This window comes from Mobula hypostoma, chromosome 19 (assembly GCF_963921235.1).
Source record: "Mobula hypostoma chromosome 19, sMobHyp1.1, whole genome shotgun sequence".
NCBI lineage: Eukaryota > Metazoa > Chordata > Chondrichthyes > Myliobatiformes > Myliobatidae > Mobula > Mobula hypostoma.
The window spans coordinates 14,976,277-15,001,891 of record NC_086115.1 but is presented as its reverse complement, the minus strand read 5'-3'; the positions used below and the strand labels follow the sequence as shown (position 1 = coordinate 15,001,891).

Genomic DNA, 25,615 nt, shown 5'->3' with positions numbered 1-25,615 from the left:
GGACAGAGGGAGAAAAAGAAGAGTGAGAGAAAGAATGTGTGTATAAAAATAAATAACAGATGGGGTACAAGGGGGAGGTGGGGCATTAGCGGAAGTTAGAGAACTGTACTTATGGACGGGCAAGTGGATGACGGGGGTGTGGAGGGCTATGATTCATGAACATGGTACTAAGCAGAAAAACAGTTCAGCATGGACTGTATGGGGTGAAGGGCTTTTTTTCTGTGCTGCAGTGCACTATGACTTAGAAGTTGCCCTTCACACTCCTATGTTGCAAGGCCAACTTCTCCCTACAATTCAGGCTCTCTAGTCCTGGCAACATCCAGTTAAATTATTTCTTGTCTATAACAGGGTGACCAAAACCGTACAAGTGTAGCTAACTAACCACTTATAGAGCTGCAACTTTTTTTTGTAATTCATTTAATTCTATCTGTATATTGTGAGATGTGGTGGAGGGCTAATGGAAGCTAGGTTAGGAACATCTTTAGAACAGAACAAGTGTGTGCCGGTACACTTTATACCCTGCAATGGAACAGCAATCAGTGAAATAAATGATGACTAGTATATTTCTGGTCAAAGGAGTATATCGGCTCTGTTATGAATATTTACTGATAATTGCAAAGGCATAGAGAAAATCATTTAGTGAGATTGATGGACATCAAGAAAGCATTGGAAAGGACAGAATTTGGTTTTCTGTGCAGCCTTCCACAAAGCAGCTACGAAAATTGCTATATTAACAGAAAAAAAACACTTGTTTGAGAAAGAATGTAACTTCGGACAGGGAAAAAAATCTCGAGTCAAAGTTTAATAAAGGAAGCTCTTTGACTTTGCATATTGCTTTGTTCAGCAGGCAGAGATGCAAAAGGTCATCTTAAACCAAGAGGTGCCTGCTTGTGTATTGAATGTACAAGGTAACAAAATAACCCAAGGTTCTTTATTGTGCTAACTGACAAGTGAGGTAAACTACATTTGAGGTATAATAATTTAAAGAATATTTAAGAAGATGCACAAGGGTATTTCAGGGATGGTGAACAGCTGGTTGTAAAGTGAAGCTAATTGCACTACAAGTTAATCAACTTTTAAGGTGATTAACTTAAACCCAACTGGTTCTCTGTACACTTCAGGGAGAGGTTCCTAACTGAACACAATCTGTTAAAAGCTGAACTCCAACTCTACCATACATGGAATCGCACGCTCAGCCTGAAAGAAAATAAAAAATTATCTATTGCATTTACATAGAAGAATTAATTTTCAGAGCTGTAACATTACAGCCATGAAACTTCAGATTCATTTATCACATGTACATGGAAACATGCAGTAAAATGCATCATTTGTGTTAACAATCAACACAACCTAGGGATGTGCTGGCCAACATAGCATGTCACATGGTTTGACAGAACAACACTGAACACAACAAACAATAGAACACCAACAGCAAAAACTAGCTCCTTTCCTCCCTCTTATCCACACCCACAGTCTTCCTACTCCAGGAGGGTAGTCTCCGGGCCTTCATCTTCAGACAACGGGCTTCTGATTCCCCGGTGGACTCCAGACTCACAGTCCCAAAGCTTTAGCCATTGGGCCTTGACTTCCATACTTCCAATAGACCTTCCTGTATTGATCGTTGGTATTGACCCTATAGCTAATCGATGATGCAACTCTGAACTCCAGGCCTGGAATTCCAAACTCCATTGCTGAGGGAAATGTGGGAGCCAATACCTACACACCATGATTCTAGACACAAAAATTTGTTTCAGAAGGATTGATCGATTAGTTAATTACATACTCAACTGAAAAGAATGATGGAGTCTCACTGCATAGAAACTAGCTCTTTGGTCTCATCACATCCACATTGACCATCCATACAGAAGCTATCTGCAGTGATCCCATTACTAGCATTGGTCTGTAGCCTTCTATGCTGTGCAGGTTCAAATTCTCATCAGGATAATTCTCAAACACACAATCCAGCTGTGTTCTGAGTGAAAATGTTCTTCCTCAGATCTTCTCTAAATACCTTCTCCCTAAGTGAATATCTTCTAGCTTTATATAACTCTGCCAAGTTGGAGTGTTTTCTACCTATCTGACCTATGCCTTTCATAATTTTGTGTACCCATTCGATCTTTCCTTAACCTTCACCTTAGGCCTTATAACCCTGTTGTTATTAGACTACTGAATGTTTCCGTATCATGATAAAATGGACTCTTGACCTCACAATCTACCTCTTTATGGCCTTGCACCACAATGTCCACCACCACTGCACTATCTTTGTAACTACTGCAGCACCTTTCTTCTGCATTCAATTACTGTTTTACCTTGCTCTACCTCAACACATTATGTAATGAATTGATCTGTATGAACAGTAAGCAAGACAGGCTTTTCACTATACCTCAGTAGGAAGAAGATGGCAGCGGCAAACTGTTTTTTTCACTTCTTTTACATCTTCTTTTTCTTTCAAATGTGGTTCTGGTATTGTTGGGAGTCTGTAATCTACAGTTTGATGATGCGTTTTCGGGCTGATTAAGTAATCTGGCTCTTTGCTGTCTCTGAGAAGATTCTGGGAGGTGAGCAGCCTCGAGGCCAAGAAGCTAAGAGCCCATAAACAACTCCATTTCTCACTAATTAAAGCGGCAAGGAAGATTGAAAACATCGAGGCGAGTGCAGAAGGCGAGCGAGTGTTCAGTGCCATCCACCAACCTCTTGCTCACTGTTGTCGGAGGAAGTTGTCTGTGTGAGACGACCTCTCTCTCTCCCTCTCATTCACTGCTCCTGAGGGAAGGTCCCAGCATTTGAATGGTATTTCTCTCCCTCGATGCTTTTGGAGGATGATACTGAAGTTCTGATCTGCGATTTGTGGGTCAGACTGTAGTTTCTGGTCTCTCCTTTTCTTGTTGCTATTTTGTGCAACTTTGAACTGGGGCAGCCTGCAGATAATGAACACTGAGCTGAACTGAATATGGACTCTTTGGATTTTGAGTTTTATTTTCTGTGTTTTCGCTCATTCTTTCTTGTTGCCATTTGTGCGATTTTTTTGCGCACGTGTATGTGGGGGGCAGTTTGATGCTCTTGATGCTGTTGCGCAGTTTCTTTTTGTTTGGGGGTGGAGGGATTGATGTTCTTCTTTGAAAAGGTTCCATGGTTTTCTTTGTTTTATGGCTGTCTGTGGGGAGATGAATTTCAGGGTTGTATACTGCATACATACTTTAATAATCAATGTACTTTTGAATCCTTTGAATCCTACGTGACAATAATAAAATCAATACTAATTCCACTCCAAGGAAAGTAAACCAAGCCTATCCAATCCCTCCTGCAAACTGAAAGGCTTCATTGCAAGGATGATTATAATGAAATTCTTCTCTGCTTATTCAAGGTGGGATCTGCACTTTCACCTGTATAAAATATTGTGAGGTCTAGATTCATGGTGGATATTGTTGCAAAGCCAGGCAAGGGGGCTAATGATATGGAGGCAAGTGGGTTCAAGGATTCAATAGTTCAATTTAATATCAGGGAATGTATACATTATACAATCTGAAATTCTTGTTCTTCGCGGACATCCACGAAAACAGAAGAGTGCCCCAAAGAATGAGTGAAAGTAAAAACAGAACTCCAAAGCCTCCTACTTCCCCATCCCACACACAAACAACAGTAGAGCAACGGCCTCCCCCACCCCCCCACTTCTTTCAGCCAAAAAACATCAGCACCCTCCACCCACGAAGCAAGCAATAGCAAAGCCTCCAAGAAAGACCATGGTCTGCAGTACAACAAAAAACTAATCATTCACCTGACAGAGTACAGCTAGTCTGACTGAATAGTGGAAGAGAGGAATGGCCACTGTAGATTTGATTATTTGAATATAGATGTCTGAGAAGCCTAAACAGCATGAACAGGAAGGGTTTATCTTCCTTACCAGAGATTCGCTCAGCCTTTTGCTCTTCTCTGAAAGAGTTCCTTTACTATCAGTATTGAACATAAGCAGATTCAGATTCAGCGGCTTGTCAAGAAGGTTTATTTGCTCGGCATTCAGGATGAGGCAGTAAATTGGATTAGGCATTAACTTTGTGGGAGAAGCCAGAGAGTGGTAGTAGAGGGTTGCCTCCATCACTGGAGGCCTGTGACAAGTGGTGTGCTGCAGGGGACGGTGCTGGGTCCTTTGTTATCTATATCAATGACCTGGATCAGCAAATTTGCAGAATGCACCAAAATTGGGGTTGTAGTGGACAGTGAGGAAGGATATCATGGCTTGCAGAGGGATCTGCACAAGCTGGAAAAATGGGATGAAAATTGCAGACCAGTGAGAGGTGTTGCACTTTGGTAGGACAAACGAGGGTAGGTCTTACACAGCGAATGGCAGGGCACTGAGGAGTGTGGTAGAACGAAGGGATCTGGGAATACAAGTACATAATTCATTGAAAGTGGTGTCACAGGTTGATAGGGTCATAAAGAAAGCTTTTGGCACACTGGCCTTCATAAATCAATGCAATGACGACAAGAGATAGGATGTTGAAGTTGTATAAGACATTGGTGAGGCCTAATTTGGAGTATTGTGTGGGGTATAGATATGGTAAATGCAAGCAGATTTTTTCCCACTGAGGTTGGGTGGGCTACAATCAGGGGTCATGCGTTAAGGGTGAAAGGTGAGAAGTTTAAGAGGAACACGAAGGGAAACTTCTTCACTCAGAGGGTCGTGTGGAATGAGTTGCCAGCGCAAGTGGTGCATATGAGCTCGATTTCAATGTTTAAGAGAAGTTAGGATAGATACAGGGATAGTAGGGACATGGAGGGCTACGGTCCTTCTGTAGGTCAATGGGAGTAAACAGTTTATAGTCATAATCATACTCATAATTTATTGATCCCGAGGGAAATTGGTTTTCGTTACAGTTGCACCATAAATAATTAAATAGTAATAAAACTATAAATAATTAAATAGTAATATGTAAATTATGCCAGGAAATAAGTCCAGGACCAGCCTATTGGCTCAGGGTCTCTGACCCTCCAAGGGCGGAGTTGTAAAGTTTGATGGCCACAGGCAGGAATGACTTCCTATGACGCTCAGTGTCATAAATGTTTTTAGCATGGACTAGATGGGCCGAAAGGCCTGTTTCTGTGCTGTACTTCTCTATGACTCTATGTACATCGAATCATACAGTGAAATGCATTGTTTGCATTAACAACCAACACAATGGTCTCAGACTCGTAAGTATATAGGATGGTAAAGAAGATGTACATCATACTTGCTTTCATCAGTTCAGTGTTGAGTATAAAAGTCGCTAAGTCATATTTCAGTGATATAAATCTTTGGTTAGGCCACATTTTGTGCATCATGTGTAATTCTGCTCTGAATTACAGGAAAGATGTGGAGGTTTTGGAAAGAGTGCGGAAAAGCTCCTGCAGCCTCATTTACAGAATTTCTGCTATGAGGATGGAAAAACTTACTCTGTTTTTCTTTCTGGAACATCAGAAGCTGAGCGAGTACCTGATAAAAGTTTATAAACTTGTGTGAGGTATAAATAGGATATATAGTCTTGTTTCCCCCCAGAGTAGGAAGTGTCAAATACTAGAGGGCACAGATTTAAGACCATAAGACATAGGAGCAAAATTAGGTCATTCTGCCCATAATGTATGCTCCACCATTCCATTATTTTTCCTCTTCTCAACCCTATTCTCCAGTCTTCTATCCATAACCTTTGATGTGCTTACTAATTAAGAAGCTATCAACATCCACTTTAAATTTACCCAATAAATTTACCCAGCTGTCTGTGACAATGAATTCCGCAGATTCACCACCCGCTGGCTAAAGAAACTCCTTCTCATCTCTGTTTTAAAGAGGAGTTCATCTATTCTGACTGAGGCTGTGTCCTCTTGTCCTAGACAAAGGGAGGTAGTGATTAAAGGATATTTACGATCTTTTTTACACAGAGCGACGGCTGCCTGGTACACACTGCTAGGGGAAGCTGTTGAAGCAGCTTTCATAGTAATGTTTAAGAGACATTTAGACAGACATACGGAGAGGTGAACAGACCACATGCTGGCAGGTTGTCAGGTTAAATTGGCATCAATCTAGCACCGACTTGGGCTGAAGGGCCTGTTCTTGTGCCATGCTGTTCTATAATCAGTCAGCTTGGTGAAATGCACAAAGGTGAAACACCCTGGTCAACACAACACAACTGCTCTTAGGCTAATTGAAAAGCCAAAAAACTGTGGATGTTGGACATCCAATATACCCACTGTAAGTGTTGAAGTACTTTACACATAAGTTACTTCCCAACTTTTATACTCTTATCAGACTGATGAAGGTAAGCATGCTGTATCTCATATTTACCATCTCTCTACTTGTGTCCCCCAACTAACAATCATAGTAAAAGAAATACGATGAGGAGGCTTACAGGAGTGAGCTATATAGTCTGATTGAGTGGTGTCACAACAACAACCTTGCACTCAAAATCAAGTTCAACTAACTGACTGTGGACTCCAGGAAGGGGAAGTTGGGAGAACCAGTCCTCATCGAGGGGTCAGTAGTGGAAAGGGTGAGCAGCTTCAGGTTCCCAGGTGTCAGAAACTATCTTGGATCTAACACTTCAATGCAATAACAAAGAAGCAAGCTGGTGTCCCTTCTTTGTTTTTAAATCAGATTTCCAGCATCTGTAGCATTTTTAAATATTTTTATTGTGGAATGATGAATTTATTCTGTTTTCCTAAGTGTCACAATTTATTTTCCATATTTCCAACATTCACAATATGAATGGGGTAGTGTGAGGTTTCGTTTCGTTTCTCCCATTTGCCCTTCCTGCAAATCAACTCCGAGTTATTCCCCAGACTTCACCACGTTCCCTGTCAGGCACCATCACTTCTGGCAGTTGGTCTCTACACATCTTTATCCTATATCACAGACATTCTCTTTCATTTTCTTAGTCTTTTCCCTTTTTGTTCTGAAAGTTGTCACATGGCTAACGTTTCCTAGTTCTGAACCTTACCCCATCTTTGCTTCCCAACACTGAATCTAGTCCTATATGTAGCCTTCCCTGGTTCTGAACCTTGTCCTGTCTCTTAACGTTTCCTGGTTCTGAACCTTGTATTGTCTCTAACGTTTTTCAGTTCTGAACCTCACCTCTCTCTAATGTTCTCCAGTTTTGAACCTCACCCATCTCTAATGTCTTCCTTGCCCATCTCTAACATTTCCTATTTCTGAACCTCATCTTGTATCTAACATTTCCCACTTCTGAACCTTGTCCTGTCTCTTAACATTTCCCAGTCCTGAACCTCGCCTATCTCTAACCTTTGTGCTGCCCATCTCTAAGCTTTATCTCGTCTATCTCTCACCTTTGTCTCATCCATATCTAACCTTTGTCTCACCCACCTCTAACATTCCCACTTCTGAACCTTGTTCTGTCTCTAAATTTTCTAGGTTCTGAATCTCATTTTGTCTCCAACGTTTTGCAGTTCTGAAACTGTAATGTTTCTCCCACTTCCGAATGTCACCCTGTCTCTGGTGTTTCCTGGTTTCTGAACCTCATCCTGTCTCTAACGTTTTCCGGTTCCAAACCTCACCCTGTCTCTAATGTTTTCTGGTTCTGAATCTCACTTTAAATCTAATGTCTTCCAATTCCAAACCTCGTCCTGTCTCTAACATTTTCCAGTTCCAGACCTCATCCTATCTGTAACATTTTCTGGTTCTGAACCTTGTCCTGTTTTGAACTTTACCCTGTTCTGAACTTTACCCTGTTCTGAACTTTGCTATGTTTCTCAATTCTGAATGTTGCCCTGTCTAACATTTCTCAAATCTGATATTGTCGTATTTATAACTTTTCCCAGTTCTGAATCTTGACCCTTCCTGATTCTGGCAAAAGGTCACCACCCTGAAACGTTAGCACTGACTCTACTGGATAGCGTCTGCCTGGCCTGCTAACTATTTCCAGCAATTTCTGTTTTCGTTCAGAGGACAATATTGCCAAACCGTGGGCAACTTTAACGATAAAACTAAAACGAGAAGAGTGACATTGGGAGAGTAGAATCATTGGCAAAATCTTTCCGAGTATCATTACATTTCCTGGTAAAAATAAATGACATTAATGTGAAGCACTGACTGGATTGGGCAGAGACTAATTTGTGACTTGTCAGAATTTCCAGAAATCAAGGTGCTAAAGTTAATAAATCAATAGGATAACCACATCTAGGTGCTTATTTTTAATGTTATTACTTTGATAAACTCTAATGGACAAATCCACCAGATACATTATTATGAAGAAATGAATATTGAGGAACACAGTGGTAGTGTAGCAGGGCGTCAGAGTTTGGAGTTCAATCTCAGCATCCTCTGTAAGGAGTTTGGAAGCCTTCCTCATTGAATGTGTGGGTTTTTCTAGGCACTCTGGCTTCCTCCCACAGTCCAAAGATGTACTGGTTAGCAGGTTAATTGGTCAATGTAAATTGTCCTGTTGTTAAGCTAGGGTTAAATCAGGGGTTGATGTTGGTGCGGTTCAAAAGGCCAAAAGGGCCTGTTCCATGCTGCACCTCTAAATAATATAAAATAAACATAATTTTTAAGCCATTGCCTAACTTGTGTGAACATGTAAAAAAATACCATTTTTTGAACTTCTTAACTCTTAGTGTGCTGGAATTTTTAGGGAAATCATTTTGCTAGGTCTGTGAATGCTACCAATGTAAACACTATGTTCAAGACTCAGTACAATTGTTCTCTATTTTGACTTGAACTTTCCAACTGCTTCTATTATATCACTTTAGATGAAGAAAAGTTCAATTTCCAATGTCTTTTTCTTCTCATTTAAAGTTCAAAGTAAATTTATTAACAAAGGACATAGATGTCACCATGTACTATCCTGAGATTCATTTTCTTGTAGGCATTCACAGTAAACACAAAGTGACACAATAGAATCAATGAAAAAAACTGCACACAAAGACTGACAAACATCCAATATGCCAAAGAGATCACATTTTGCAAATATAATCAGAAAAATGAAACAAAAAAATTATAAATATTGAGAACATGAGCTGAAGAGTCCTTGAAAGTGAGTCTGTATGGTTGTGGAATCAGTTCAGTGTTGTGGTGAGTGAAGTTATCCACTCTTGGTTAGGAGCCTGATGGTTGAGAGGTAGTAACTGCTCTGAACCTGGTAGTGTGTGCCCTGAGACTCCTGTACCTCCTTCTCAATGGCAACAATGAGAAGAGAGCATAACCTAGATTGGGTGTGGGGGTGGGGGGGAGGGGGTTGATGACAGATGCTGCTTTTCTGCGACAGCGTTTCATGTAGATTTGCTACTACCATTAATGAGGAGGAAGCAGGGTTAGGGAAATCAGTTAACTAACGTGTCTACAATGTTAGGTTCCTTTAATTGAGCTAGAAACAAACTTGAACTTTCTCAGGATCATATCTGTGTCAGTAGTTCATGCACTTCAATAATTCCAATCAAAATCACACCAGCTGGTTGAATGAAGAGAAAAGAGAGCTTAGAATTTTACAAATCATTCCCTTCCAAGGATAAAGTGCAGAAGGTGCCAGTCGCTCCATTAATTGTCCAAGTAATATGGGCTTGCTGTTCACCTGGCTAGGCAAGGGTTAGATCTCCAACGTTTTGGTCAGAAATACTCATCATTCTGGATGCAACATAAATTAATGAGCCCAGCATTTCATATTTCCTCCTCTCAGCAGCAAACCAGTCAAACATGGAATAATAAATCATCTTCAGGAGATGAATAGCAGATTCACAGAGTCAATATCATTTCTTTTGTAACACAGTATACCTAGACTTCTAAAAATTAAGTTCAAATATTAAAATGTCAGATACTTAATGTCTGTTAAACTCTACTTTAATGCAGAATTGCAATGAGGGAACTTTCCTCCAGGATCAATTACCTAGACCTTCAAAAGAATCCACCTTCAAACCTAAACCTGTATTCATTAAAAAAAAACTTATACAAAGAACTGCAAGAAGGTACTGATGAAAGCTTTTGCCTCCTGGTTCTAAAATCTACAGTCTAAATGGAAATTAGATTCATAAAGAAATCTCGGTATTGTGCAAATTAGCACCTAAACACCAAATTATTTCTTATTCAATGTCTATACTGCACCTAACAGTCACCCAATTAAAATGGTAAGTGAGGAAGTCACAAGCATTATGGAAAAGTAAAATACAATCTATTAGACTTTCAAACTGGCACAAAGTTGAGAGGAAATATCTGAACTCTCAATTCCCCATAAGATCAGAGAGTGAGACAGAAGTGAGTGAAACATATATACTGAACAACATCTCAACTCAAATCTGGAACAGGGTCTTGGTGGAGGGGAGCAGTTCAAGGAAGTGAGATCCAGGAACAGTGGACTGGAATGATTGTGAGAGTGTATGCATGTATATACATCTATGTGCATTGATGTTTCAGACTTATTTCCTTGAGCAGTCTATTGAGTCTAGCCTTGCCACTACTCTGGACTGACAAGCTTTTTAGTATAATCCCTACTAAAAGGTAACAAGGCCTTGGGGTAACATGGAAGTGGACAACCCCAACCATGAATCCATAATCAGAGATAAGGGGGAATTTCTTTCAGCAGAGGGGAATGAGTCTGTGGAATTCATTGCACTGGATGGCTGTGGTCAATCATCGGATATGCTTAAAGCGAAGGTTGATAGATTCCTGATTAGTCAGGGCATTGTAGTTATTTTATTTTATTGGGAGATACAGCGTGGAACAGACCATTCTGGCCAATGAGCCGCATTGCCTAGCAACCCACCTGTTTAATTCTAGTCTAATCACAGAATAGTGCTGAGTTCCTTCAGCAGTTCATTTGTTGATAGAAAAATTAGTACCTGCAGTCTCTTATGTCTCCACACTGGACACAGTGTTCACTGTGTGACAATGCTAAGCAAAGCAAAGGAAGCCATAAAGCACTTATGTGTTTTTTTTTATCAATAGTAAAGCTTTTGGACTCATCAATCAAAAGGGACCTGGGACATTCTCCACAAATTTGTCTGCCTACAGTTTACCTTCATCTAATGTATGCTTCAATACACCAGCTGAACAGGGAGAAAGAGGCTAGAATTTGCTCAAAGTCTCTGTGATGAAGTACAACATTCCCATTGTACCTTTGAACGTGTTCCTGATCTAATGTACTAAAACAGAAGGATCTTTCGGATGACATTGTGAAAGCTGAGACCATGCATCAGGAGCACAGAGAAGCATTGAATAAACTGAAGAAGAAACACACATTACCATACCTATCTTTCTGCTCATCCCATCAGACACTTCCTGACCCAAGTGTGGTGAAGTCTGAGGAAATTTTCTGTCCTGTGTAGTGATAGCATGTTTGGGGAGTGAATTGGTTGGTGGTGGGAAGTAACATCAACCAGGTCTAGTAAAGCACTAGCTGTGTACTTACTTGAGGAATGAAGATGACCACAGAGATTGGGTACAGCAACAACAGAAGATTCTGGAGATGACTATCAGAACATATAACAGTATAGAAGAGTACAGGCCCTTCAGCCCTTCCCCCCTACACAGCGCACCATTTCTCTTATATCTATGTGGTTGTTTGTTAAATGGCCCCAATTTATCGCCTCTACCAACACCCCAGCAGTGCATTCCTTGCAGCCACCACTCTGCATACAAACAACCTGAAGGAATTCTTGCTAACTTTGGCCTATTTTATCATGAGCCTCGAAGTACCCCAAAACTACATCCTTAACGATCAACTCCAATATCTTCCCAACCACTTTCAGGCTAAATGGCCTATGATTTCCTTTCTTCTGCCTCACTCCTTTCTTGAAGAATGGAGTGATATTTGCAAGCTTCCAGTCCCCTGGAACCACACCAGAATCGATCAATTCCTGAAAGATCACATTTAACACCTCCACAATCTCTTCAGCTACTTCTTTCAGAACTCTTTCAGGGTGTAGTCCATCTGGTGCAGGAGTCTTATTTATGATCAGGCCTTTCAGTTTTCCAAGCACGTCTCTCTAGTAATAGCAACTGCATTCACTTCTGCCCTCTGACACTCTCGAACTTCTGGCACACTGCTAGTCTCTTCTACAGTAAAGACTGATGCAAAATTGCTATTCAGTTCATCTGGCATTTCCTTGCCCCCAATACTACCTCTCCAGTGTCATTTTCCAGTGGTTCAATATCTACTCTCACTTCTCTTTTACTCTTATATGCCATCTCTTTTGCTTTTCTGTTGGCTTTGATTCCCTTGTTAGCCACGGTTGTGTCATCCTGCCTTTAGAACACTTCTTCTTTGGGATGTATCTATCTTGTACCTTTTGAATTGTTCCCAAAAACTGCTGCATTGCTTTCTGCCACCATCTCTGCTAGTGCCCCCTTCCAATCAACTGGCCAGTTCCTCTCTCAAGCATCTGTAATATCCTTTACTCTACTGTAATACTGATACATCTGACTTTTAGCTTCTCCCTCTCAAACTGCAGGGTGAATTCTATCATATTATGATCACTGTGTCCTAAGGATTCCTTTACCTTAATCAAATATGCTCTAATACACAACGCCCAATCCAGAACATCTGAACCCATAGTGGGCTCAAACACAAGATACTCTAAAAAGCCATCTTGTAGGCACTCTACAATTTCTCTCTCTCTGGATCCAGCATCAACCTTACTTTCTCAATATACCTGCATATTGAAATCCCCATGACTATCGTAACATTACCCTTTTTACATGCCTTTTCTATCTCCTGTCATAACTTGTATCCCATATCCTGGCTACTATTTGGAGGACTGTATATAATTGCTACGAAGGCCTTTTAGAGTTTCTTAACTCTACACACAAGGATTCCACCTTTTGTCTTTCTAAGGATTTGATTTTATTTTTTACCAACAGCAACCCCACTCCTTCTGCCTACCTGCTTGTCCTTTTGATACAATATGTATCCTTGAATGTTAAGCTCCCAACTAAAGCTTTTTTCAGCCTCAGCATAGTGATCCCCACACCATCATACCTTTTCCGAATACTGCGTGCATTCAAATATAACACCTTCAGTTCTGTATGTCATCCTTTTTGATTTTGTCACCCTCTTACACAGTAACTCATCCCACTGACTGCAATTTTGCCCTATGTTCTGCCTGTCCTTCCTGACAGTCTCACTACACACTGCCTCTGCTTGTAAACCAACAGCGCTTTCCTACTCAGTCAGAGGTAGATTTTTTACATAGAGGGTGGTGAGTTCATGGAACACTCCCCCCCCCCCCCACTGGGGGGGGCAGTGGTAGGGCAGATACATTAGGGGCTTTGAAGCAACTCTTAGACAGGCACAAGGATGGTAGAAAATAGTGGGGGGGGGGTAATTTAAGAGGGAAGGGTTAGATTGATATTTGAGTAGGTTAAAAGTTCATACAACATCATAGGCCGAAGGGGTGCAAGTGCTGTAATCTTCTATATTATGTTTGTCTCCTTCAGTATTGGATCAGCTGATTTTTCCTCCTGAACATGTTGATAACAAATTGCACAGCAACATATTCAGAGATTGGTGTGAGATGTGGAGCTGGTAACATCATATGTGATGGAAATTAAACAGTTTGGTGAAGATTTCTGATTAACATGGCAGTCATCTTAAAAGCCCTAAACTATTTTCATCTATTAACATTATGGCTGGATACCTACTGATAAGTGGAGAAAGCTCGCAGCAAATCTTCAGTCTTAAATTCTGAAGGAAAATCATAGATCTCAACAATGTGGGGAAATTCAGAATCATCTATTTCTTGTTCAGCTGGCTGGTAGTTGTAGTAATTGAAGGGAGGATCTTGAATATTCTTCTTAGACTTACTCTTTGCAGTTAACTGAAAGAGGAAAGGAAAGGCCATTAGGCGCAGATAATGGAAGTTTGAATCAAATAGACATTTCATATACTTCTTGTGCAATGACGTGAGATTTTAGTATTTGTTATTTTTTCCTTGTAATATCCCACCACTGACTCCTACTTGCCTGCCACTTTCTTTTCTAAGGATGCAAATTATCCTGCTGTTTAAAAAAAAAACCTACGAGGGAAATTTCTCTTCGTTATTGAAGCATTGCAGTGAGTTTCACACTAACTACATCTCATACCCATTATACCCGGGGAAGCCAAAGGGGTAAAGATAAGGTCAAAATGCCAGCAGACACAAAAATGAAGTCCTGCTCTTGGTTGAGAAGACAGGCTTACCTGGTTGGAGACATAGGAGAATGAGAGGGCAACCTTGTAGACAAGTTTAAAATTTTAAGAGGCATAGGTAAGATGGATGGTAACAGCCTTTTCCCAGGGAGAGCAAAACTAGCAGGTACAGTTTAGGGTGAGGAGAAAGATTTAAAGGGGCAGCTTTTTCATGCAGAGGGTGGTGAGTATCCGGAAGAAGCTGTCAGAAGAACTGGTGAGTCAGATACAATAGTACATTTAAGAAGCACTTGGACAGATACCTGCAGGGGTAGAAATTGGAGAGATATGGGCTGAATACAGGTAATTAGGACTAGCTAATTCAGCATTGTGGTTGGTATTGACATGTGTCAAAAAGGATGTACCCATGTTGTATTGCTTTGTGATCTGTAACATAAAATAATACAATTTATAGTAAAGGAGGATTTAAAACATGTATTCTCCCATCTTGTGCAAAAAGAAAGTTTTCAATTTTTATTTTTTAATTTTAGATGTACTGTACAGTATGGTAACAAGTCCTTCTGACCCAAGAAGCCCATGCTGCCCAATTACACCCATGACTAATTAACCTGCTAACCCATACGTCTTTGGAACATGGGAGGAAACTGGAGCACTCAGAGGAAATCCACACAGTCACAGGAAGAACGTACAAACTCCTTACAGACAGCGGCAGAATTGGACCTGGATTGCTGGCACTTTTATAGTGTTACGCTAACTGCTATGCTATTGTGTTGCCCTGCAAAGTTAATTTTGAGTAAACTAAATCCATATAGACAGATGCATCCAGACAACACAAACAGAACCAACAGGTTACTTGCAACACACACAAAATGCTGGAGGAAAGGGTCTGGCCCCGAAACATCGACTGTACCTTTTTCCATAGATGCTGCCTGACCTGCTGAGTCCCTAAAGCATTTTCCCTGTGTGTGGCTCAGATTTCCAGCATCTACAGATTTTCTCTTGTTTGTCAATGGATTACTTGCCTAACTGCAACCAAATATAATTACAAAAGGTAATAACACCAGGCTACTGTCGGAAAAGGGCGGGGATTGTTTGCCTACTTTAAGCACTGTGCTTCATCTCTGAAAAGACAACATTCTGGCATGTTAACACTAGTACTAATTGGATTTCTTTCCTGAGTGTGTCACATTGAGGTGCTGTATTATCCTCCTGTCAAAAGAAACAAATATCTGCAGTCTTTGAAGAAGCACGATAATGCAGAATAATGGATGGCAAGGAGCAGCATCGCTGCGGTTTAAATCAACAAACCAGGGCTGTAAGCCACTGAGGCAAAAAGCTCAAGTGGCTTTTAAAGATTTAAATTGAACCTTAGAAATAAATTATGGCCCTTTGCTCATTTTCTATCATAGAATCTAATCATTATTATGGCCTCAATGAATGGAAAACTGTTAAAAGCTAAGCTGAAAGTATTTCAGTAATGGGAAAGACGATTTAAGGTATCAGAGAAGCCTTCTTACATGACCACTTTGATAGTGATGGCATTTTCAGGGACACCCAATCAGCTTCTGGAAAAGAAAACTGTGTTTTATGTATCTTAAGGAATTTTAATTAAAAAGCTACCAGGTTTGAGGAGGAGGGCAAGCAGGTAGAGATATCTGTCTAGATTAGAGAAAGTTCATGGTTTGGCACCTGACTGGAGGTTTCACTTTCAGATGGAATTTTGTGGGATTTCGGTAGTTCATTGGAGTAGATGGTAAATGAATTGGATATTCCTAAGCTAAAAGCCTGTATTCCAGATGAGATTTCAAAGGAAATTTATTATCAAAGTACATATATGTCACTATACACTACCCTGAGATTCATTTTCTTGGAGGCATTCACACTAGGTCTTGGACCTTATTGAATAGTTCTGTTTTGGTAGTTAATGAAGAACGTCCTGATGTATGTACTCTTCACTTTCCAGATGCTTCAGGACTGAGGGATGAGCCAATAAAAACACATTTGCTGTTGACCTGTGATACCAACAATATCCCAAGAAGTCTAGGGGCATTGCATTTGATATGCATGAGCCTGGGAAGTGCTGTGACATCCTGGTATGAATGCAGATTGGACAGGATGCACCAGTACTTCAAGCTGATATTGACATGTTGCAAGGATGAGAGCGTGTTTGACAAGTGACATTTAACTTAGAAAAACAGTGTTTTCCATCAGGCTTAAAGCCAAATATTCAGACTTCCTGGAGGGAATAAAATTGAAAGCTGTAGTGACAGAGAGAGATAAGGATATTATTGTGAAGCACTGCTTATTCACCAATTTCATGAAGATGCAAGTAAAACAAACAAGTTCTAGAATGTATTCACAGGACAATTACTACAACATAAAGATATCATTTTGTCCTTACACACACCTTTAGTGAGAATACTGTGCCAAATTTGGTAATGGTGCCAAAAAGGTTTGCCTGGCTAATGCCTAGTTGAGCCCACTGAGTCTGCTCTGCCAGTCCATCATAGCAGATTTATTATCCTTCTCAACCTCATTCTCCTGGTTTCTCCACAAAATCCTTGACGCCCTTACTAATCAAGAATCTATCAACCTCCGCTTTAAATATACCCAATGACGTAGCCTCCATAACCATATGTGGCAATGAATTCCACACACTTACCACCCTCTGGCTAAAGAAATTCCTCCTCATCTCTGTTCTAAAGGGATGTCCTTCTATTTTGTTTGTCATATATATTAATGATCTGGATGATGGGGTGGTAAATTGGATTAGTAAGTATGCAGATGATACTAAGATAGGTGACGTTGTGGATAATGAAATAGGTTTTCAAAGCTTGCAGAGAGATTTGGGCCATTTAGAAGAGTGGGCTGAAAGATGGCAGATGGAGTTTAATGCCGAAAAATGTGAGATGCTACATTTTGGTAGGACTAATCAAAATAGGACATACATGGTAAATGGTAGGGCATTGAAGAATGCTGTAGAACAGAGGGATCTAGGAATAATGGTGCATAGTTCCCTGAAGGTGGAATCTCATGTGGATAGGGTGGTGAAGAAAGCTTTTGGTATGCTGGTCTGTATTAATCAGAGCATTGAGTATAGGAGTTGGGATGTAATGTTGAAATTGTATAAGGCATTGGTAAGGCCAAATCTGGAGTATTGTGTACAGTTCTGGTCACCGAATTATAGGAAAGATGTCAATAAAATTGAGAGAGTACAGAGGAGGTTTACTAAAACGTTGCCTGGGTTTCATCTCCTAAGTTACAGAGAAAGGTTGAACAAGTTAGGTCTTTATTCTTTGGAGCATAGAAGGTTGAGGGGGGACGATAGAGGTGTTTAAAATTATGAGGGGGATTGATAGAGTTGACATGAATAGGCTTTTTCCATTGAGAGTGGGGGAGATTCAAACAAGAGGACATGAGTTGAGAGTTAAAGGGCAAGAGTTTAGGGGTAACATGAGAGGCAACTTTTTTACTCAGAGAGTGGTAGCTGTGTGAAACGAGCTTCCAGCAGAAGTGGTTGAGGCAGGTTCGATGTTGTTGTTTAAAGTTAAATTGGATAGATATATGGACAGGAAAGGAATGGAGGGTTATGGACTGAGTGCAGGTCGGTGGGACTAGGTGAGAGAGGAATTCGGCAAGGACTAGAAGGGCCGAGATGGCCTGTTTCCGTGCTGTAATTGTTATATGGTTATATGGTTAGTTTAAGGCTGTGCCCTCAGGTCCTAGACTCCCCCGCTTTAGGAAACATCATCTCCACGCTCACTCGATCTAGACCATACAGCGAAATGCATTATTTGCCTCAAATCAATTCAGTGAGGATTGCGATGGGCAGCATGCAAGTGATGCCACACTTCTGGTGTCAAAATAACATGCTCACACTCCCTAACTCTAACTTGTATGTCTTTGGAACATGGGAGGAAACCAGAGCATCTGGAGGAAGCTCATGTGGGCATGAGAAGAAAGTACAAACTCCTTAAAGACAGTGGTGGGAATCAAATGATTGCTGGTGCTGTAAAGTGATTGTGCTAACCACCTTGCTACTGTGCCACCTGGTAAGTTTGCCTGTAAGTAATGCAGATAGACACAATGCCGATTTGATTTGAGTTTTATAAAATGTCTGCAAATTCCCAGACTATTCAGAATCTAAATCAATAATCTGATAAGGGAATAAAGTGTAATAAATATCTGTTTGACCAAGAGACAGAAGGAAAAGGTTAAAGGGAAATAAGAGGGCGAAGAGAACAGAACAATGCAGTACAGTACAGGCCCTTTTGCCCACAATGTTATGCTGACCCTTTAATCTAGTCTAAGATCAATTGAAGTTTCACTCCCACATAGCACCCCATCTTTCTTTCATCCACCTGCCTATCCAACAGCTTCTAAAATGTCCCTAGTGTCATAATAACCACCCTGGCAGTACATTCCATGTGGCTACTACTCTGTAAAAGAAAACTATCTCTGACATCTCCTGTCTACTTTCCTCCAATTACCTTGAAATTATTCCCCCTCATATTAGCCATTGCTGCCATGGAATAAAGATGCTTCTTGTCCACTCGATCTATGCCTCTTAACATCTTGAATACCTTTATAAAGTCACCTCTCATCCTCCCTTCCAAAGAGAAAACCCTGAGCTCACTCAACGTATCCTCATAAGACATGCCCTCTGATCTAGGCAGCATCCTGGGAAAGAGGTTAGATCAGAATATTTTGAGAGCTAGCACAGACACAATGGGCTGAATGGCTGCCTCCTACCATTAATAAAAATCCAATATATATATATTGAGAGGCAATGAGAGTTGTGAGGGGGACACAGAAAGACTTCCTCTACTTCCTCACAAGCATAAGGAAACCCAGCATGTTCTGATTGACCCTCACCATTTTTTATAATCGATGCACCATAAAATGCCTCCTTCCTAGATGCATCACAGTTTGGTATGGCAACTGCTCTACTCAACACTGCAAGAAATTGCAGAAACCTTCTTAGTGAGCAGAACACACCCCATTTATCACAAAAACAAGACCTCCCTCGTCCATTGGCACTTTGCTGCTTTGGAAAAACAGCCAATGCATTCAAAGACCCCAGCCAAGACGGTCATTCTTACTCCCCCGCTACCTTCCATTGGGCAGAAGATATAAAAGCCCGACAACACTTGCCACCAGGCTAGGCTCAGGGACAGTTTCTATTCTGCTTTTATAGGATTTTTGAACAGATTTTTTTGGATGATGAAGATGAACTCCCAATCTCTCAATATGCCTCGTTGTGGCCTTTGCACTTTATTTGTGTACTTGAACTGTTTCTCCCTCTCTCTCTCTCACTGTAATTCTATTCTGCATTCTGGTATTGCTTTTCCCTTTGAACTACTTTGATGCCTGGAATGATCTGTCTGGATCTCATGCAAAAAAGCTTTGCTCTGTGTCTCTACATGAGACAATGATAATCCAATTATAATAGGATAAAGACAGTCAATGTGAATAAGCAAGGACTTGTAGTTGAAATATAATGTTAAAACAAGAAGCTATCTCCTTTGATAGTAAAAGCGAAAAGCCAGCTATTTAAATGATGAGAGATTACCAAATGTTGGTCTTCAAAAGGACTTGCGGTCCTCTATACATGAATCACTGTGAGGTAGGTAGCATGCACATTCAACAAGTAATGCACTTGTGGTAGAGAGTGCAACAAAGATATATCCAGTTTGTTTCTCTTGGTGGCTCAAGGCGGGGGAATTGTTCTGAGGAGAAATTATGCAGGCTGGCCACACTGCTGATAGAAACAGTCAACATTCTTAAGCAGCTATGTAGATGAAGCGATTCTTCTTCTCCTTTACTCTTCATTTTTGTTTGTCAGGGCTCAGTTAGTGCCGTGAGAATGGCTCCAGGAGCTGTGTTTTGTTCTGAATGTGAGATGTGGGAGTTCTGGGAGACCTCCAGTCTCCCGGATAACCACATCTGTGCCAGGTGCACTGAGCTGCAGCTCCTCAGAGAACATGTTAAAGAACTGGAGCTGCAGCTCGATGACCTTCAACTCATGTGGGAGATTGAGGAAGTGGTAAGAGCTACAGGGAGATAATTACCCCTAAGCTGCAGGAGGCAGGTAACTGGGTGACAGTCAGGAGAAGGAAGGGAAATGGGCAGCCAGTGCAGAGTACCCGCTAGCCGTTCCCCTCACTATTATGTAAACCACTTTGATTTCTGTTCAGGGGAACGACACACCGGGGAAGCCACAGTGACTGAGTCTCTGACACTAAGTCTGGTGCTGTGGTAAAGGTTGTAAATCTAGTCAGCTCCATCTTGGACACTAGCCTACAAAGTATCCAGGACATCTTTAGGGAGCAGTGTCTCAGAAAGGCAGCATCCATTATTAAGGCCCTCCAGCACCCAGGGCATGCCCTTTTCTCACTGTTACCATCAGGTAGGAGATACAGAAGCCTGAAGGTACACACTCGGCGATTCAGGAATAGCTTCTTCCCCTCTGCCATCCGATTCCTAAATGGACATTGAAGTTTTGGACATTACCTCATTTTCTTTTAATATACAGTATTCCTGTTTTCGCACATTTAAAAAAATCTATTCAATATACGTAATTGACTTACTTGTTTATTTATTATTGTTTTATTTATTTATTTTCCACTCTCTGCTAGATTACGTGTTGCATTGAACTGCTGCTGCTAAGTTAACAAATTTCGCGTCACACGCCGGTGATAATATACCTGATTCTGATTCTGGCTCAGGAGAGAAGAGAGAAGAAAAGATTGCAGCAATGATAGGAGTTTCCATAATTAGAGGAATAGAGACGAGATTCTGTGGATGTGATGCCGACACCTGGATGGTATATTGCCTGGAAGGTGTCAGGGTCAGGGACATCTTGGATCAGGTCCATGGTAATCTCCAAGGGCAAGGTGAGCTGTCAGAAGTCCTAGTACATATTGGGACCAATTACATACACAGGAAAGGTGAGGAGATCCTGAGAGGGATTTTAGGGAGCTAGGTAGAAAGATGAAAAGCAGGACATCCAGGGTAGTAACCTTTGGATTGCTGCATGTGCCATGTGCCAGTGAGGGTAAGAATAGGAGCATTTGGCAGATAACTGCGTGGCTGAGGAACTGACATAGGGAGAAGGCATTCAGGTTTCTAGATAACCGGGACCTCTTCTGGGGAAGATATGACTTGTACAAACAGGATGGGTTACACCTGAACCCACGGGGGAACCAATATCCTTGCGGGTAGGATTGCTCGAGCCGTTCGTAAGGATTTAGCTTAATTTGGCAGGGCAATGGAAATCAGAGTGATAGGGCTGAGGATGGGGTAGATGGTTTACAAACAGAGACAGTGAGACTGCTAGCAAACAGAGGCTGATGATCGGGCAAAATTGCTTTCAATGGGATGAGTTGCATTGTAAAAGGGGGACAAAATCGAAAAGGCAATACAGGAGTGAAGGTGTCATATTTGAAAACACGCAGTATATGGAATAAGGTAGAAGAACATGTAGTACAGTTATAGATTGACTTGTATGACGTGGGTGTCACTGAATTGTGGCTGGAAAGACGATTATAGCTGGGAGCTTATCATTCAAGGATACACATTGTATTCAAAGGATAGTCAGGTAGGCAGAGGTGGTAGTGTGGCTCTGTTGGAAAAAAATGAAATCAAATCCTACGAAAGAGGTGACATAGGATAGAAGGTGGAAAATTACTGTGGGTGGAGCTAAGAAACTGAAAGGGTAAAATGACCCTGACAGAAATTGTATAGAGACCTCCAAACAGTAGCAAAAATATAGGCTACAAATTATAATGGAGATAGAAAGTGTATGTCAAAAGAGCAATGTTACAATAGTCATAGGGGATTTCAATATGCAGGTAGCTTGGTAAAATCATGTTGGTTGTGGATCCCAATAGGGGGAATCTGTAGAATGCCTACAAGATGACTTTTTGGAGCAGCTTATGGTTGAGTCCACTAGAGGATCAACTATTCCGATTGGGTGTGTGTAAAGAACTGGAATTGATTAAAGAGCTTAAGGTAAAGGAACCTTTTGGAGCCAGTGATCATAATATGATAGAATTCACCCTGCAGTCTGAGAAGGAGAATCTAAAGTTAGATGTGTCAGTATTACAGCGGAGTAAAGGGAATTAGAGGCATGAAAGGACCAGGCTCCAAATTGATTTTAAGGGGACACTAGTTTGGATGACGACAGAACAGCAACTGCCGGAATTTTTGGGAGTAATTCAGAAGTCACAGGATAGATATATCCCAAAGAAGTAGTAGCATTCTAAACATGGGACGAGGCAATCATGGCTGACATGGGATATCAAAGCCAGCGTTAAAACCAAAGAGAGGGCATACAATAGAGAAAAATTAGAGTTAGAGGATTGGGAAGCTTTTAAAAACCTACAGAAGGCAACTAAAAAAAGAAAAAATGGAATACTAATGTAAGCTAACTAATAATATTAAAGAGGGTATCAAAATTTGCTTCAGATATATAAAGAGTAATAGAGAGGGGATAGTAGATATCGGAATACTGGAAAATTATACTGGAGAGAGAGTAATGGGGGACATAGAGATGTGGAAGAACTGAATAAGTATTTTGCAACAATCTTCATTGCAGAAGACACTAACAGTTTGCTGGATGTTCAAGAGTGTCAAGAGGCAGAAATAAATGAAGTTGCCTCTACTAAGGAAACTGAAAGGTCTGAAGGTACATAAATTACCTGGACCAGATGGTCTAACTCTGAAATAGGTAGCTGAAGAGATTGTGGAGGCATTGGTAATGATCTTTCAAGAATCAATAGAGACTACTATGATTCTGGAGGATTGGAAAATTGCAAATGTCACTCCACTTTCAAGAAGGAAGAGAGGCAAAAGAAAGGAAATTATAGGCCAGTTAGTCTGACCTCAGTGGCTGGAAAGATGTCAAAGTCCAGTGTTAAGGATGTGGTTTCAGGTTACTTTGAGGCACATGATAAAATATGCCATAGCCAGCATGGTTTCCTTAAGGGAAAATCTTGCCTGCCAAATCTGCTGGGATTCTTTGATGAAATAACAAGCCAGGTAGACAAAGGGGAACTGATGCATGCTGTGTACTTGGATTTTCAGAAGACATCTGACAAGGTGCCACACATGAGGTTGCTTAACAAGTTATGAGCCCATGGTACTACACAAAAGATACTATCATGGATAGAGAATTAGCTGATTGGCAGTAGGCAAAGAGAAGGAATAAAGGGCTTTTCCTGGTTGACTCCCTGTGTATAGTGATATTCTGCAAAGGTCTGTATTGGGACCACTTCTTTTACGTTATGTATCAGTGATTTGGGTGACAGAATGGATGGCTTTGTGGCCAAGTTTGCAGACAGAACAAATATAGATGGAGAGGCAGGTAGTACTGAGGAAGCAGAGAGGCTACAGAAGGACTTACACAAATTAGGAGAATGGGCAAAGAAGTGGCAAATGGAATATAGTGTCAGGAAGTGTATTGTCATACACTTTGGGAGAAGAAATAAAAACGTAGACTATTTTCGAAATGGAGATAAACTTCAAAAACCTGATGCGCAAAGGGACTTGGGTATCCTTGCTTAGGATTCCCTAAAGATTAATTTGCAGGATGACTTGGTAGTGAGGAAGGGAAATGTGATGTTAGCAATCATTTTAAGAGGACTAGAATATAAAAGCAAGGCACTTGTGAGGCCTCACTTGGAATATTGAGAGCAATTTTGGGCCCCTTATCTAAGGAGGGATGCGCTGACATTGCAGAGGGTTCAAAGGAGATTCACAAAAATGATTCTGGTATTCACAGACTTGTCATATGAGGAATGTTTGATGACTCTGGGCTTGTACTCACTGGAAGTTAGAAGAATGAGGGGGTCCTCATTGAAATCTATCAAATATTGAAAGGCCTCGATAGACAGGGTGTGGAGGGTATGTTTTCTATGGTGGGGCAAGTCTAGGATAAGAGGAAACACCCTCAGAATAGAGGGACATGGTGATGATGAGGAATGTCTTTAGCCAGAGAGTGGTGAATCTATGGAATTGATTGCCACAGGCACATGTGAAGGCAAAGTCATTGGGTATATTTAAGATAGAGGATGATAGGCCCTTGATTAGTCAGGGCATGAAGGGCTACAGGGAGAAGGCAGGAGATTGGAGTTGAGAGGGAAATGGATCAGCCGTGATGAAATGGCGGAACTGACTCAATGGGTCATATGGCCTAATTCTGCTCCTATATCTTAAGGTATTATAGATGATGCTTCCCCTTGATTGGAAGTTTAAAGTTGGGACAACAAAACAAAGTAAAAGCCACTCTTTTTATACAGAAATGAATGAATTTTTGGAATTCACCACACAAGAGGGATGTAGAGCTTCAGTCTGATATATATTTTAGACAAATTTTTGAGAAGAATCAAGAGATTTGGGGTTAGTGCAAAAAAGAAACACTGAGATAAAACATGAGCCATGAACAATTACATAGCAGAACTGACATGAGAGGAAGACCAGCCTACACTTACTTATAATGTTCAAATTCAAAGTTCAAAGTACATTTATTATCAAAGTATGTGTGCAGTATATAACCCTGAGATTTGTCTTCAGACAGCCATGAAACAAAACCATGGAACCCATACAAAGAAAAATATCAAGCCCCCGCTGCATAAAAAAAATAAATGACCCAATGGCAACAAAAACATTAATGCCCCTCCACACTCAGAAAACAAATCGCACAAACAGTAACAAGAAAGAACGAACAAAACACAAAATCAAAAGAGTCTAATCGAACTACAGTCCAATCTACAAACCACAGACCCAGTACTTTGTTACTCTTCTCAGACAGCATCGAGGAGAAAGGGAGATCATTTGAAAGCGGGTGCAGCAAGACCAGCACATGCAGACACCTTCCTCTGGCAGCAGTGAGCAAGTGGCTGGTAGACAGTACTGAACATTCGCTCGCATTCCGCATTCGCCTTGATGTTTCAATCTTCCTTGATGGTTTAATTGGCGAGAAATTAAGTCAATCATGGGCCCACACACTGCCTCTAAGCTTCTTGGCCTCAAAGCAGCTTGCCTCCTGGAACTTCTTGGAGACAGCAAAGTGCCAGATTGTTCAATTGGCCTGAAAACACACCATCAAACTGTAGATCACAGGCTCCTGCAGTGCCAGAACCACATTTAAAAGAAAGGGAAGATGTAAAAGAAGTGAAAAAAGCAGCTTCATGGACCATCTGCAAAAATGTCACCCATGGAAGCATTGTTTGTTGGTGCCATCTTGACCCGATTATTTAATGTCTCAATTGCCAGCCTTTACTCTTTGAAAATTATTCTCATTTGAGTCAGAAAGATCATAGTTTAAGTAAGGAACATACCTAGGTTTGACATTTTACAGTAATAAAGAATGACTACTTTATACAGAGTAGTACAACAGTATAGGTCCATTTGCCAACAATGTTGTGTTGACCCTTTTTACTTCCCACATAGCCCTCCATTTTTCTTTCATCCACCTGGCTATCTTAAATGTCCCAAATGTATCTGCCTCTACC

At 40.9% G+C, this 25,615-nt stretch overlaps 1 protein-coding gene across 8 annotated transcripts in view; it reads right to left on the bottom strand.

Moving 5' to 3' along the window:
* Nucleotides 1-25,615, bottom strand: part of r3hcc1l (R3H domain and coiled-coil containing 1-like) — a 333,433-nt gene that overhangs the window by 152,641 nt on the left and 155,177 nt on the right. For all 8 annotated transcript variants that reach the window (XR_010020964.1, XM_063071402.1, XM_063071400.1 and 5 more), the window contains exon 3: nucleotides 13,613-13,788. Coding sequence is in view for 7 of the 8 variants with exons in the window: in XM_063071402.1 (XP_062927472.1) it covers nucleotides 13,613-13,788 (176 nt within the window). In the remaining variant the exon portion in view is untranslated. The remainder of the gene's footprint in view (nucleotides 1-13,612; nucleotides 13,789-25,615) is intronic.